The 16,646-nt window shown below is 39.6% G+C and overlaps 1 protein-coding gene across 1 annotated transcript; it reads right to left on the bottom strand.

Moving 5' to 3' along the window:
• Positions 1–15,470: 15,470 nt before the first annotated feature.
• LOC311623363 (olfactory receptor 7A5-like) lies at positions 15,471–16,394 on the bottom strand (the record flags this gene model as incomplete). The annotated part of the gene is made up of 1 exon (XM_084885359.1): positions 15,471–16,394. One exon carries the CDS (start codon positions 16,392–16,394, stop codon positions 15,471–15,473), a length of 924 nt encoding a protein of 307 aa, XP_084741485.1.
• Between the last annotated feature and the right edge of the window lie 252 nt (positions 16,395–16,646).

The raw sequence follows: 16,646 nt of genomic DNA, 5'->3' as shown, positions 1-16,646 counted from the left end.
CTGGATGGTTGATGATAGAGACTGAAGCTCTCTGCTCAGACAAGACAGCAGGAAGGAGGCAAGCACGGGTCTCCTAGACAAAATTAAGATTCCAAAAGCAATAACCAGATCCCATCCAGCCCAAGGTCGCACGCGCTGAGACACTGCAAATGCGCAGATATTTACAGCTTCCTATGTCTGCTAATTAGGTGCAATTCTGTTTTGTTACTGCAACTTCTAAGCACCTGATTTCCCTGTGGGTCTGGACTAAAGGGAATATTTTCCTGGAGATTCTGCTCCCAAAAACAAGCTGAGAAGTCAAATTAATCCAATATCTACTAGTTCTTCCTGATGAAATCTGTTTGCTCTCAGAGTACTACCCTCCCAGCACCTTATCCCAACCCTGATTTAAGGTATTTCTAGTGTTGATTAGAAAACTCAAATCTATAAATATTGTCTTGTGTTAAGGACATAGGCCCTGATGTCTTCATAAAATGCTATTTTTTTTTTCTTTTCAATAAGGGGGAGAACTGAATTCCTTTGATATAAACTTTGGGTGTTACACACTGGGCTTCATGACACATTAGCCAAAACAATTTGGCCATTTCAACTTTACATCACCAGTTATGATCTGTCATTTAGTCCCTCACTATGAAATATTTGTTAATTATAGGAAATATATTTAAAAAGGGAGAGGGAGGAAGAAATAGAAATGTCAATGATGACAGAGAATCAGCTTCCTCCTCCTGCAAGCCACTTACTGGGAATTGAAGATACAACCAGGGATGTGCCCTGACCAGGAAATGAACTGTGACCTCCTGGTTTACAGTTGGACACTCAACCACTGAGCCATGCTGGCTGGGTGTGATAGCAATTTAATGATAAAGAGTATGAAAGACCATCAAAGAAGTGAGTTGCAGTCAAACTATAAATTCTTATGTAAGCATTGAAATAAATATGTTAATTCATCAAGCAAGAAAACAGCAATCTCTTGCCTCTGGGTTAAGTCGAATAGGCTCTCAGGTGACAACACATAAATATAATATTCCTCCTTCTATTCTCTGTGTCCCTCTCTCTCTTCCAGGTCCAGCTGTGTTATTGGACTCAACCTGAGAAGATCTATGAGAGGAAAGTCATTGTGGATACATCTGAATTCCTCCCTGAATGGTTGATGATAGAGAGTAAAGTTCTGTTCACAGGCAAGACAGCAGGAAAGTGTGTAGCATCAGTCCCCAGCCAGAGTTGGGCCTCCAAACAAACAAATAACAGTGACAAATAAACATAACCATGCCGTCCCAGCCTAAGGTTGCACATTATGGGAGTCTGGACATGAGAAGGTTTTTAGAAATCCCTGTACCTGGTCCTCCAGCACATTTCCCTCGTGTGACTCCCTCCACCAAGCACACAAATATAATATATTTTATAGCAAGAGGATGAGTAGGATAACAGATGGAACAGGCTTCAGAATGCACTCACTATAAGATAGAGGAAGAGTCTGGCTCATCCAGGTAGGACTAAGGTAACTACAGTGGTTCTGTAAATGACAAAGAGACAAAGGAGTTGGTCTCAGAGAGATTTTGAAAATGCTACCCAGCTGGCTTAAAGATGGAGGAAGGAACATGTGCCAAGGGATGCAGGTGGCCAGCTACACTGTCATTAGAAGGAAACAGATCTTCTCCTGAACTTCTAAAAAGGGGTGGGGAACCTTTTATCTGTCAAGGGCCATTTGAATATTTATAGCATCACTTCATGGCCATATAAAATTATCAACTTAATAATTAGCTTGCTATATTTGGTCAAACATTTAATTAACTCATCCCTAATGCCTTGACAGAGCAAGACCAAATAACATTGATAGCCTCCTAAGGCCTGCAGGATGGACATTATTCACACCTGCTCTAGGAGGACCCCCAGTCCTGCAAACATATTGATATTAGCTATTGAGACTCATTTCAAGCTTCTGACATTCAGGCTGAATGTCTCATGAACTACTCTGTAAGATACCATCTCTGGCTGGTCAGGGTCTTTTCAGTAAATACAAAACATGTGCAAACACCTCCCATCTTTGAAGTCTAATATAAACACTCTCACTCCACTGCACTGTCACCCACATCTAATATTCTATTTTCGTCTCCCCAAACAACAAAACTTCTCAGATATGTTCTCATTTTACTGCAATCATTTTATGCATCTCACTCATTCTATAATGTCATCCAACTGAGGTTTTTGTAGTGTAGATTCAAACAAACACATATTTCTTAATGTATTAACTAAATTAATTACACATAAGTTACTTAATCTAGAGTACAAACAGATATCTCATCTCTGGGCTAGAATGATTAGGGTCACAGTGACTCAGGCAAAAGTTCTCAGGTTCCATCCTCTCTGACCATTTCCCGATGTACTTACTGGCCTCCCAGACTCACCTGGATGGCTTTCTGAGAGGAAGGTCTCTATGTGTAACTCCTCCATGAATGGTTGATGATGGAGACTAAAGCTGTCCTCACATGAGACATCAGGAAGGAGTGAAGCATCAGTTCCAGAGCCAGCTTTGGAATAAAAAGCAACAACCATGTCCTGTCTACCAAGGTTATACAAGCTTAGGGACTCCACAGGGGAGATATTTACAGCTCTCTATAGCTGATCATCAGGCACATTTTCATCATGTCATTCCAACTACTAAGCAGGTGATTTCCCTCTGGGCCACCTGGAATAAGCACAAAGGAAATTTTCCTAATGATTCTCTGATCCCAAGAGACGGATAGAAGTCAAGTGTACTTAGTTTGTATGGCTCCTGACTTGATCTCACATGCTTTCCAGAGGTATAATCTTATCCCATCCCTGACTTTATGTTTTCTACAAAGTCTGATTTGGAGTGAGACATAGAACAAATATCTCTAGAAAATTGCTATTCTCCTCTTCAACCAGGCAGAACTGTGTTCCTTTGTGGTGCAATCCTAGGAACCATACTCTTTGGCTTCCTGACATATTTGTCAAAAATTAGGGATGTTATATTTATATCACAAGTTAAGAGATGAAATTTGTGCTTATATATATATATATATATATATATATATATATATATATATATAAGAGATACATTTAGATATTGTTTTGACACATGTCCTGAGCTTATCATTTTGTAAGAATTATCTGATCTAATTTTTAGAAACTTTCATTCTGTGAGGTAGTATGATGATGAACTCTCTTCTTATTGCAGAAATGGGGCTTGAAGGAGTTTGCTGATATGCTCAAAGCTCAAGCTTTTAGGAGATGGGGTTTTGATTGGAATCCTGTCAGGATGCTTCTAGCTTTCACTGTGGGGAAATGGTTCTCAACTAGAGATGATAGTGTCTTAGGGGCTATTTGGCAATGTCTGAAGGATGCTGCTGAACAATACCCAACACATGTAATTATCCTGCTTCAATTGTGCATATTAAAAAGTGAGAGCACGTAGTCTAGACCGGCATTTCTCCAACTTCACTGTGGAAGTAAGTGAGTTCTCAAATATGGAATCTGTGAACTATGAGGAACAATTTTAAAAAGGTGCGTGCGCGTGCACACACACACACACACACACACACACACACACACAATCTCAGATGCTTGTGTATATCCACCATTCAACATAAGCAAGAAAGACAGGATCAGTAGGAAGCCAGTGGGGCTGGAGAAAATAACGAGTGGACAGTGGGAGGAGATAATGTCAGGGAGAAACAGGGCAGGACATGAAGAGCATTGTGGGACACAATGAGGACTTCGATGTTGGTATTGAGTGAGGTTGGAATCACCAAGGATTCTTGAGAAGAGGTTGCCCTCTGGCCACTGTTGGGGGAACAGCCCGTAGGGGGTGTGGATTGGGAGCTGAAAGACCAGTACAGAGGTGACTGCATTGTTCCAAGTGGGAAATAATGAGATTGTTCCAGAGTGGGGCTATGAAGGAGATAAAAAGTGGGTAATTCTTGATCGATTTTGAAAGCAGAGCCCTCCAAGTTTGCTGAAGTTGGCACTGGGGTGTGTGAAGGGGGAGTGGCTAGAGATAGAGAAACACATGACTGTAGTATTTTGACCTGAGCACCCGTGACACTAGGAAGAACACTGAGGCCCAGAGAGGCAGAGTGAGGTGTCCAGGTTGCATACGAGTCCACAGCTGCTGGTGGAACCATATACTAAAAAGGGGAAAGTCAAAGGACAGACTACAAGACAGCCCCCGTGATCCCTGTCTCCTGAAATCCATGGGTAATGTCCTCTTCTTGAGTGCAGGCAAGGCCTCATGACTCACTTCTAACAGTAGAGTAAGACCAAGGTGGTGAATGTCACTTTCAAGATTTATTTACAGAACATTTAGTTTTCCATCTTGCTCCCATGGCAGGTATTCTCTCTTTCTATCTATCATCTATCTATCATCTATCTATTTATCTATCTTTCTTTCTTCCTCATCCTCTCCCTCTCCCTCTCTCTCTTCCTCTATCTCTTTCTCTGGTGAAATCAGCTGCCACATTGGGAGCTGCCCTGTGGAAAGACCCATGTGGTGAGGACTTGAGAGCTGCCTAGTGAACAGCCAGGGAGAAACTGAGTCTTGCCAACAACACCTGAGTAGACTTGGGAATGTACCTTTCCCTCATCAAGCCCTCAGCTGACATTGTGGCCCATTAGAGACCCTGAAGCAAAGAAAGCAGAGATGCTATAACTCATTCCTGACCACAAAATATCTGAGATCATAACTATTTGCTGTTATTTTAGGCCTTTATATTTGGAGAAATTAGTTGCCCCCTAGTAAATCGCTAATACAACAGATTTGGTGAGAGATTAAGAGGTGAATCAGGAATTCTAGTGTTTGCCCAGTTGAAATAAGATTGTAATAGATGTCTGCCTTGGGCTGGCTTCCCTGAACTGCAGAGCCTACGATAAAGATTGATTGCAGGTACGTATTCATAAGTGAGTCTAGAAAGCATAAGTAGAGAAGAAGGAATGTGAGATAGGGTGGTGTAGGCAGCAGAGTGAGAGTTTGAATGAACAATTTCTGCAGAGAGCACCTGGGACTCAGTCTCTCCGGTGATCTCTGAGAGAGTGTCAAACACCGTTGAGGAGTGAGGGAGCTGGGATATTGATCCACCAAAAGTGATGGAGGGTCATTCCAACGAGTGCTAACTCCCTATCAATTCTGACCTGGGGCCACGTGGTCCATAGAAATCCCCAGGCAGAACATCTTGAGTGTTCACCAGGGCAGAGACTATGGTAAACCGAAAGAGGAGCAAAAATTAATTATTCCCTTGTCTTCTGTTCTAAAATCTCTTGGCACATTGCTTGACAGATCCTGTCTTAATTTAACATTTTGCTATTTATATCATCATCCATGTTTTGCATTAGTTTTGATTTTTGTTAAGACTGCATTCAGAGGAAGGTAAGATGGCGGAAGAATAGATGGGCGGATTCTGAGCCCTGTTCTGAAGCAGAAAGAGAGAGCAACTGATGGTCTTGAACTGTGAGTGTTCATTAGCAAGCTGTGAGACAGCGGACACCAGAAGAAACTGCTGGGGGGCCGCTGACAGAGGTACCCCTCACAGGGAGGCACCCATGTGGGCTGAGTCCCTTCCGGGAGCTACCTACTGGCTTGGATGGGAAAACCTCGCCATCTTGAGAGGAAGATAGGATCATGTCAGAGGCCTGAATATCCACAGCCGCAGCGACCACCAAGCAGCTGTGACCCCCAGAACACGGATCCCAGGCTGCGCGAACACCTGGCCCCACAGGAGTGCCCCACTGCTCAATGAAAAGGTCAGATTTCGCGGGGAGAGGGTGGAGAGTGCTTGCAGCAAAGACAAAAAGCCTGTGCGCATAGAGCGCGTGCAGAAGCTGGAGGACAAGGGCGGTGATTACAAGTAGAAGCCCCAGCTGTTGGGCGGGTGTCACCCGTGAAAGTGGACGGGGCTCCTAACAGGGGAGATATCTAAAGAGCAACACATTTGGATCTGGCACGGAGGGATATCGGAGAGTTGCGGGAGATTGCAGTTGCTGGGACCTGCCCCCTCCCCCTCTCCATAGCTCCTGCTTCAGAGAGGACAAAAGAAAAAAAAAAAAAAAAAGCAAAAAAAAAAAAAAGCTGGAGAGGCTCTAGTCTGGAAAGTCAACCTAGAAACACTGCCCCCAGAGGCTAATTCACAAATTGACTCTAGTGTAATAAAAACAAAGCAAAGCCTGCCTAAAAATCAGGACTGGATCATAACAATAGAGGAAGCCAATGACCTTCATCACTGCAAATTTTATTTAAATTTTTTAAATTTTATTTTTTTTTAAAATTTTTAAATTTTTGTTTTTTATTTTTGTTTTCATTATTTGCAACATTTACTCAAGAAACTATTTTTTTTTCTTTTTCCTCACTTGATGTTATCTTTATAATTATTACATTGTATACGTAATCAACATTATTACTACTACTAATTTACCTTTTTCATCTTATTTTCTTTTGTTTATTTTTATTATTTTTATTTCATTTTAATATATATATTTTAATTTCAGGATTACTGTTCTACAGTCTTTATCTATCTTTCCTTCTCCAACGCTTTATTCTATCTCAACCCTACCTTTATGCCTTCACCCTCTTTCCGATCTTTTCCTTTGGTACCCTGTTTATTTTAACCCTTTCCTGCTCTAGATTTTCCCCATTCCTTCTATCTACCCCCTCCTAAAATTTCAACCTACTTGTAAATATCTAATTTCCAACTACCTGCTCCAAGCCCATTCACACCTCCCTCGCAGTTGTCCTAAAAAAACAAAAAAAAACCCCAAAACCCCCCCCAAAAAACCCAAAAAACAGTCTTTCTCTCTAACTCTTTGAAGTTGTATGTTGAATGTTAACTATACTGAAGTTGTATGCTTTTGTTTATAAGATTGATTTGCCTATTCTTTTTGTTTGATTGTATGTTTTTGTTAGCTGGATTCTAGTCACCTTTATTGGTGGTTATTAATATTGCAAACACATTTCTATTCAGTGCCTTGTGTGTTGTACCTGGTTGTGTTGTATTTTGTGCCTTTAAATCAAAGCAGGAGAGAGAGAACTACACAACGAGACATCCTAGATCAGTGTTTCCCAACCTTCTCTCATGATGAGAATCACCTGGTGGAGTTGTTAAAACACAGATTCCTGAATCCCAACTAAGAAGTGCTAAACTAGAATTTTTGAGAACATATAGGTAAAATTGCATACCTAACTTAGTGCTCTGTATATAAAATCTGTCTTAGAGCACTTAGGCACATTATAATTAAGCTGGCAAACACCAACGACAAAAAAAGAATTTTAAAAGCAGCCAGAGAGAGACAGAAAGTTACATATAAAGGAACCCCCATCAGACTAGCAACTGATTTCTCCACAGAAACTTATCAGGCCAGAAGGAAATGGGATGAAATATACAAAGTCATGCAAAGGAAGGGTCTGAATCCAAGAATACTGTACTCAGCAAGGCTATCAATCAAAAGTGAAGTTGAAATCAGGAGCTTCACAGACAAAAACAGACTAAGGGAATTTATTTCCACCAAACCAGCAATGCAAGAAATGCTAAAGGGTCTACTGTAAAATTAAAGAAATAGAAATCAAAGAGGGAACACAGGGGTATAGAATAAAAATGGCATCAAATAAGTATCTATCAATAATAACTTTAAATGTAAATGGACTAAATGCTCCAATCAAAAGACATAGGGTAACAGATTGTATAAGAAAACAAGATCCATATATCTATTGTCTACAAGAAACCTACCTCAGAAAAAAAGATGCACACAGACTGAGGGTGAAGGGATGGAAAAAGGTTTTCCAGGCGAATGGAAATGAAAAAAAAGCTGGGGTAGCAATACTTATATCTGACAAATTAGATCTCAGAGTGAAGGACATAACAAGAGATATTGAAGGCCACTTCATAATACTAAAGAGAACAATCCAACAAGAAGAAATAACCCTGGTAAATATATATGCACCCAATACGGGAGAACCTCAATATATAAAAAAACTGCTGGAGGACATTAAGGGAGAGATTAATAGCAATACAATCATAGTAGGAGATTTTAATACCCCACTGTCACCCTTTGACAATTCATCTAAACAAAAAATCAGCAAAGAAATATCAATCCTAAATGACTCGCTAGACCAGATGGAATTAATTGACATCTTCAGAGCATTCCACCCCAAAGCCACAGAATATACATTCTTCTCAAGCGCACATGGGACATTATCAAAGATAGACCACATTTTAGGACATAGGCAAAGTCTCTTCAAATTCAAGAAGATAGAAATCATATCAAGCATCTTCTCAGATCATAGTGGCATAAAACTGGAAATTAACTACAATGAAAAAAATCCAAAGAAATCAAACACATGGAGACTAAACAGCATGCTATTAAACAAGGACTGGGCTACCAAAGAAGTCAAGGAAGAAATTAAAAACATCCTGGAAACAAATGACAATGAAAACACAGCTATCCAAAATCTATGGGACACAGCAAAAGCAGTTTTGAGAGGGAAGTTCATATCCCTACAAGCCTATTGTAAAAAAACTAGAAAAAATGGTAACAAATGATCTAACTCTACAACTCAAAGAGTTAGATAAAGAGCAACAAGAATAGCCCAGTGTAAGCAGAAGGAAGGAAATAACAAAAGTCAGAGCGGAGATAAACGACATAGAGACCAAAGAAATAATACATAAGATCAACAAAACCAAGAGCTGGTTCTTTGAAAGAATAAACAAGATAGATGAACCTCTAGCCAGGCTAACCAAGAAACAATGAGAGAGGATCCAAATAAACAAAATCAGAAACAAAAGAGGTGAAATAACAACAGACCCCGCCGAAATACAAAGGATTGTTACAAAATACTACGAACAACTCTATTCCAACAAACTGAACAACCTGGAGGAAATGGACATATTCCTAGAAAAATACAACCTTCAAAAACTCAATCAGAAGAATCTAAAAATCTCAATAGAGCAGTGACTTAGGAAGAAATTGAAACAGTCATCAAAAAGCTTCCAGCAAACAAAAGCCCAGGGCCAGATGGCTTCACAGGAGAGTTTTACCAAACATTCAAGGAAGAACTAAAACCTATCCTCCTCAGACTATTCCAAAAAATTCAAGAGGAAGGAACACTTCCAAACTCCTTCTATGAAGCCAGCATCACCCTAATACCAAAACCCGATAAAGACAACTCAATGAAAGAGAATTACAGGCCAATATCCCTCTTGAACATAGATGCCAAAATCCTCAACAAAATTCTAGCAAATCGGCTCCAGCAGAGCAACACAAAGATCATACACCATGACCAAGTAGGATTTATTCCAGGAATGCAAGGTTGGTACAATATCCGCAAATCAATAAACATGATACATCACATAAACAAATTGAAAGATAAAAATCATATAGTCATATCAATTGATGCAGAAAAAGCATTTGATAAAATCCAACACCCTTTCCTGATAAAAACTCTCAACAAGGTGGGAGTACAAGGATCATACCTCAACATAATAAAAGCTATATATGATAAACCCACAGCCAACATCATACTCAATGGGCAAAAACTAAAACCATTCCCTCTAAGAACAGGAACAATACAGGGATGTCCACTATCGCCACTCCTCTTTGACATAGTACTGGAAGTACTAGCCATTGCAATTAGACAAGAGGAGGAAATAAAAGGCATCCAAATTGGAAAAGAAGAAGTAAAGTTATCCCTATTTGCAGACGACATGATATTGTATATAAAAAACCCAAAAGACTCTGTTAAAAAACTAATGGACTTGATAAATGAATTTGGCAATTTAGCAGGATACAAAATTAACGCCAAGAAATCTATGGCATTTCTATACACCAACAGCGAACTTATAGAAACAGAGACTAAAAAAGCAATTCCATTTACCATCGCACCAAAAAAATTAAGATACCTAGGAATAAACTTAACTAAGGAAGTAAAGGACCTATACGTGGAAAACTACAGGACACTGAAAAAAGAGACAGAGGAAGATGTAAACAGATGGAAGAACATACCATGTTCATGGATTGGTAGAATCAACATCATCAAAATGTCCATACTTCCTAAAGCAATCTATATGTTAAATGCACTCCCCATTAAAATACCAACGGCATATTTCACTGACCTAGAAAGAACTCTCCAAAAGTTCATTTGGAATAATAAAAGACTTCGAATAGCCACAGCAATCCTGAGAAAGAAGAGTAAAGTAGGAGGGATCTCAATACCAGACTTCAAACTGTATTACAAAGCCACTGTTCTCAAAACAGCCTGGTACTGGCACAAGAACAGACATATAGATCAATGGAATCGAATCGAGAACCCAGAGATCAACCCAAATCACTATGCTCAACTAATATTTGACAAAGGAGGCACGAATATATAATGGAGTCAAGACAGTCTCTTCAATAAATGGTGTTGGGAAAATTGGACAGATACATGCAAAAGAATGAAACTAGATCACCAACTTACACCATACACAAAAATAAACTCAAAATGGATACAGAACTTAAACATCAGATGGGAAACCATAAAAAATACTAGAAGCATCCACAGGCAACAAAATCTCAGACATATGCCAAAAGAACTTCTTCACTGATACTGCCCCTAGGGCAATGGAAGCTAAAGAGAAAATAAACAAATGGGACTACATCAAAATAAAAAGCTTTTTTACAGCAAAAGAAACCATCAACAAAACAACAAGAAGCCCACTGTGTGGGAGAACATATTTGCAAATGATACCACTGATAAAGGTTTAATCTCCAACATCTACAAACAGCTTATACAACTAAATAAAAGGAAGATGAATGATCCAATTTAAAAAATGGGCAATGGACCTAAATAGAATATTTTCAAAAGAAGACAGAAGGAAGGCTAAAAGGCACATTAAAACATGCTCAAAGTCACTAATTATCTGAGAGATGCAAATCAAAACAACAATGCGGTACCATCTCACACCTGTCAGAATGGCCAACATCAACAAATCAACAAACGACAAGTGTTGGCGAGGTTGTGGAGAAAAAGGAACCCTGGTGCACTGCTGATGGGAATGCAGACTGGTGCAACCACTGTGGAGAACAGTGTGGAGTTTCCTCAAAAAACTGAAAATGGAACTCCCATTTGACCCAGTAATCCCACTCCTAGGATTATATCCCAAGAAGCTAGAAACACCAATCAGAAAGGATATATGCACCCCTATGTTCATAGCAGCACAATCTACAATAGCTAGAATCTGGAAACAGCCTAGGTGCCCGTCAGCAGATGATTGGTTCAAAAAACTATGGTATATTTACACAATGGAATACTATGCTGCCATAAAAAAGAAGGAATTCTCATCATTTGCAGCAACGTGGATAGAACTAGAGAACATCATGCTGAGTGAAATAAGCCAGTCAATGGAAGAGAAATATCACATGGCCTCACTCATTTATGGATATTAAAGAACATTATAAACTGACAAACCAAAAGTCAGATATAAAGACAGTAAAGCAACAAGTAGACTAAAATTACAGCGGGAAGAGTAGGGAGATCTGGGGGAGATAAGAGATGAACTGACGGACTTGTATACATGCATATAAGTACAACCAATGGACACAAAACTCTGGGGAGGGAGGGTATGTATGGGGGGGGCAATGTTAAAATATATACACGGATAATAATTTAATAAAAAAATAAAATAAAAATTAAAAAAATTAAAAAAAGATTGAATGAAACCAAAAAAAAAAGAAAAAAAAGACTGCATTCAAATAAGAGTCATCTTTTGACTATTAAGTTTTTGATACCCCCTTAAATTTTGCTTCTGAAGCAAGTGCCTCATTTCTCACCATCGTCCTAGCACTCAGTTCCATGGCTGAGGGCATCAGCATACACGGGAGAGGACATGGGTGTGAGCTGACATAACAGAGTCAGGGCAGGCTCAGTTGTGCTCTAGTAACAAACAAACCCCAAAACTCAGGGGTTTAAATAATCAGAGATTTTTTTTTTTTCTCACCTGGCCACTGTCTGAGCACAAAAGTAAAGAATGTTATATGTGGCCACTCTTAGCCTTCTGCCCAGGATTTTTTTAATGTGATGAAATACATGTAACATAAAAATTACCATTTAACCATTATTTAAGTGGACAGTTCAGTGACATTAAGTACATCCCCATGCAGCTATCATCACCGTTCAGCTCTACACTTCCTCATCTTCACAAACTGGAACTCGGTCCCCATTAAACCTTCATTCCTCTTCCACCTCCACTAGCCTGAGGCACCCACCCTTGTACCTCTGGTCTCTGAGTTTAATTTCTGTTGGGACCTTAAAAAAGTGGAATCAGCCGAAACTGGTTTGGCTTAGTGGTAGAGCGTCGGTCTATGGAATGAAAGGTCCTAGGTTCAATTCCGGTCAAGGCCATGTACCTTGGTTGCGGGCACATCCCCGGTGGGGGGTGTGCAACAGGCAGCTGGTCGATGTTTCTCTCTCATCGACATTTCTAGCTCTCCATCTCTCTCTCTTCCTCTCTGTAAAATATCAATAAAATATATTTTTTTAAAAAGTGGAATCATACAGTTTTTGTCTTTTTCTGACTAGTTTATTTCACTCCACATAATATCCGTTGTAGCGCATGTCAAAATTCTTTTCTTTTTCTGAAAAATTTTAAGCAGTAAAAAACACATAGGATTTACCATTTTAACAATTTTTGAAGTGTGCAGTTCAGTGCTGTTAAGTATAATCAAATTATTGTGCAACCAACCTCCAAAACTTTTTCATTTTGCAAAACCTAAACTCTACACCCATTAAACATCAGCTCCTCATGCCCTCCCATGCCTGACAACCACCAGTGTATATTCTGTTTCTATGAATTTACTTCAGATATGTCCTGTAAGTGAAATCATGCACTAGTTGTCCTTTTGTGACTGGCTTCTTTTATTCAGCATAATGTCAGCAACTCTATTCTCTCAAATACTTATTTCTCTGTTGTTATGCATTTTAAGAGGTGAATCAGGAGTTCTAGTGTTTGCCCAGTTGAAATAAGATTGTAATAGATGTCTGCCTTGGGCTGGCTTCCCTGAACTGCAGGGCCTATGATAAAGATTGATTGCAGGTACGTTTTTAGAAGTGGATCTAGAAAGCATGAGTAGAGAAGAAGGGATGTGAGATAGGGTGGTGTAGGCAGCAAAGAGTGAGAATTTGAATGAACAATTTCTGCAGTGAGCACCTGGGGCTCAGTCTCTCCAGTGACCTCTGAGAGAGTGTCGAACACACCATTGAGGAGTGAGGGAGCTGGGGATTGATCCACCAAAAGTGATGGAGAGTCATTCCCACGGATGCTAACTTTCTATCAATTCTGACCTGGGGCCACATGGGCCATAGAAATCCCCAGGCAGAGTATTTCAAATGCCACTTTCTTCCATCAGGACCCACCCCCAACAAATACAAGTGTCAGACTGGAAGTCATCACGAATATGTTAAGGGCAGGTCAATAAAAAGAGAAGCCACGTCTATATGAGGATGTCAAAAAAGATGGTATCAGGAAAGCAACAGCTCTCTAGCTCTGTTAGTCAATGAGTTAAGTCCCTGGACAGGAAATATCTGGAAGGAGAAAGTTTACTTTTTGAGCCTAGAAATGGCAAGCTGGATACAAGTGACAAAAGGATGGTGTTTATGTTTGTAAGGGCCTGATCATCTACAATAGTTAGAATTTCCACATCTGCTCATTAAACATATTTGTACTCTCACTTTCTTCCCTAAGATCTTGAGCTTTTGAGGATGGATGCAGAAATAAAACTGTACTGAATTAAAATTTAAACAAATGGCGGTATATTTGCAGATATGGCCCCAATTCTTTGTCTGTTTCCATATCTTAGCCAATGTGACCATGAGCTCGTCCCTACCAGAGCTGTAGTCTTCTTCTCCACCTTTCAATCTTGGTTGGACTTGGGATATTTTAGTTGTTTGGGCCAATAAAATATGGTAGAAGTGACAGTGCATTTAACCAGGTCTTGGTGCATTTCCACTGCTCTCACTCAGAATCCTGGCTGAGGGCTGAGCCATGTGAACAAATTCTGGGTGCCTTCCAGAGAAGGAGAGAACATGCAGACAGAGCTTATTTATTCCAGCCAACCCTCCCTAGGTCAGTCACCATAGCTGAGCCCCTAATACATTAGAAAGCCCAGCCCAGCTCAGCAGAGACACCCCAACTGACTACAGACTCATGAAGAAATCAGTAGAGAATAGAACACCCACCCCACCATACAAACCCATTAGAAAATAAAGGAATTATATTAAACCATTTGCCTTTATGGTGGCTTGTACAATATATAGCAATAATGAATTTATCCCATAATCAAAGAGAACAGAACTGAGGGAAATTATAGTAATTTGCTACTTCTTACTTTTGGCATTTGTACTGATAGTTGAGGACAGCATTCACAATTATTCTGTTATTTAAATGCATTTCAGATAACTGTATGTAAGTGCCTCCACAGAGGCTCCCTTCCGGGTAGTCAGGACAGAGTGGAAGGACATGCATGTTTGTGCAGGAAATGTGTGATGCTTATTCACATGACTGGGCATGATTTTAACTTCTGTATGATTCATCCTTTGGTAATAAAGATTGAAAATATTCCTGAGTATAGAGGAGATATATATATTGTATGATACTGATTGTTCGCTCCTTTTGGTGGATTTGAAAATGTTTAGAAAAGGATATTAGCTTAGAGCACTAGAAGGAGGCACATTTGTAGGGAGCATATTGAATGTTTTTTATCAGAAACAGGAAAATCGTTCAGAAAAAGCACATAAAACACTTCAGGTAACTTTTTACCCCTATAAATAAGGACCCTTCCCATAGACATCATATCCACACTTTAATGAGTAGATGTATGCCAAGGAAAAACTTTTGAGTAGTAATAAGTTGTATGTTTATTTTTGCTTCATCATATTTAAGAACACTTAAAACTCTAAACAAATTAGATCAGTCTATTTATTAACATTTACATTTCCATGTAGACACTTCTTAGAAACATGAGTTAAATAATCAATTTTTGCCAGTGGCTATGAAAAGCATGTGGACACACAGCTTAATGAAGACTATAAAGCCAGGAGATGAGCTAGGAAACATACTAGCATGTTAAAGTCTACATTATCAAGGATAACAATAATTATAGTGCTATAGAAAATGGTGATGAACATGTAAGTGAAAACTGGGGTCTCAAATTTTCCCGTACAATAAAACTATTCAAATGCCCTTAGTATCCAAGTGCATTTTGTCCATAGGAATAGGATAATTCATGACTATTCTTTGAGGAAAACAATAGAAAATTACTTGGAATGATATATGTCATAAAAGAATAGATTATGCTAAAGTAGTTCATGTTGACTCATCAGATAAATGAGAATTATGTATGTGCCAAAGATTGGCTTTATTTGTGTCAGAACCGAGGCTCCGAGGCTTTGAACCCTGCTTTCATGGGCACTTCTTCAGAATGCTACAGTTAGGTTACCTGCCAAAGAATCTTTCCAGGGCCCTCTTTATGTCTTTGTTCCTCAGACTGTAGATGAAGGGGTTCAGCATGGGTGTGACCACGGTGTACATCACCGAGGCTGCTGCACTTGAGTGTGAGCTCTGGGAAGCAGCAGAGCTGAGGTAAACACCTAGGACTGAACCATAATATAAGATGACAACTAAGAGGTGAGATGTACAGGTAGAAAATGCCTTATACTTCCCCTGAGATGATGGAATTGCACGTATGGAGGAAACGACCCTAGAGTAGGAGTAAAAGATTCCAGCAAGGGGTCCACAGCCCAGCAACAAAGTTAAAAAATAAATCATAATGTTGTTAAGAAAGGTGTCAGAGCAGGCAAGTTGGAGTACCCGATTGAGTTCACAGAAAAAGTGGGGGATTTCCAAGTCTGAGCAGAAGCGCAGACCCAACATCATTAAGTTGTGTAATAAGGAATGTAGGGCACTCATGATCCAGCACACCAGAACTAGCCATCCACAGAGCTGGGGGTTCATGATGACCATGTAGTGCAGGGGGTGGCAGATGGCCACAAACCGGTCATAGGCCATCACGGTCAGGATAAAGTTGTCCAACACTGCAAAGAGGATATAAAAATATATCTGGGCGATACAACCTTCATAGGTGATGACTTTGATCTGTGTCTGGATGTTCCACAGCATCTTTGGGATGGTGGTGGAGGTGAAACAGATGTCTACCAAGGACAGGTTGGAGAGGAAGAAGTACATAGGCGTGTGGAGGTGGGAGTCTGAACTGACAGCCAGGATGATGAGCAGGTTTCCAAACAAAATGATCAGATACATGGAGAGGAAAAGCCACAATATGAGGGGCTGCAGTTCCAGTGCCTGTGACAGTCCCAGAAGAATAAATTCTGAAACATCTGTGCCATTGTCTGGTTCCATGTGTCTGAGGTGACTGCCAAAAAAAGAAAGAAAAAAGAGAGAGAAAGAAAGGAAAAAAAAAAAATAAATAAATAAAGAAAGAAAGAAAGAAAAGAGAGAGAGAGAGAAAGGAAAAATTGAATAACTAATTTTTACATTAGCAAGCATTAGTTACTGAGAATAAATGACATATTTGCATTTTGGAATCAGAAAAAATAATTTCTATATTTGGTATATGATCTAGTTCCCATTAAGTAATCTCTATTGCCATTT

This window comes from Pipistrellus hanaki (genome assembly GCF_964339955.1).
Source record: "Pipistrellus hanaki genome assembly, chromosome: 5".
In the NCBI taxonomy this organism is placed as follows: Eukaryota; Metazoa; Chordata; class Mammalia; order Chiroptera; family Vespertilionidae; genus Pipistrellus; species Pipistrellus hanaki.
Note: the sequence above shows the minus strand (reverse complement) of the source record. Positions and strands in the feature narration are given on the sequence as shown.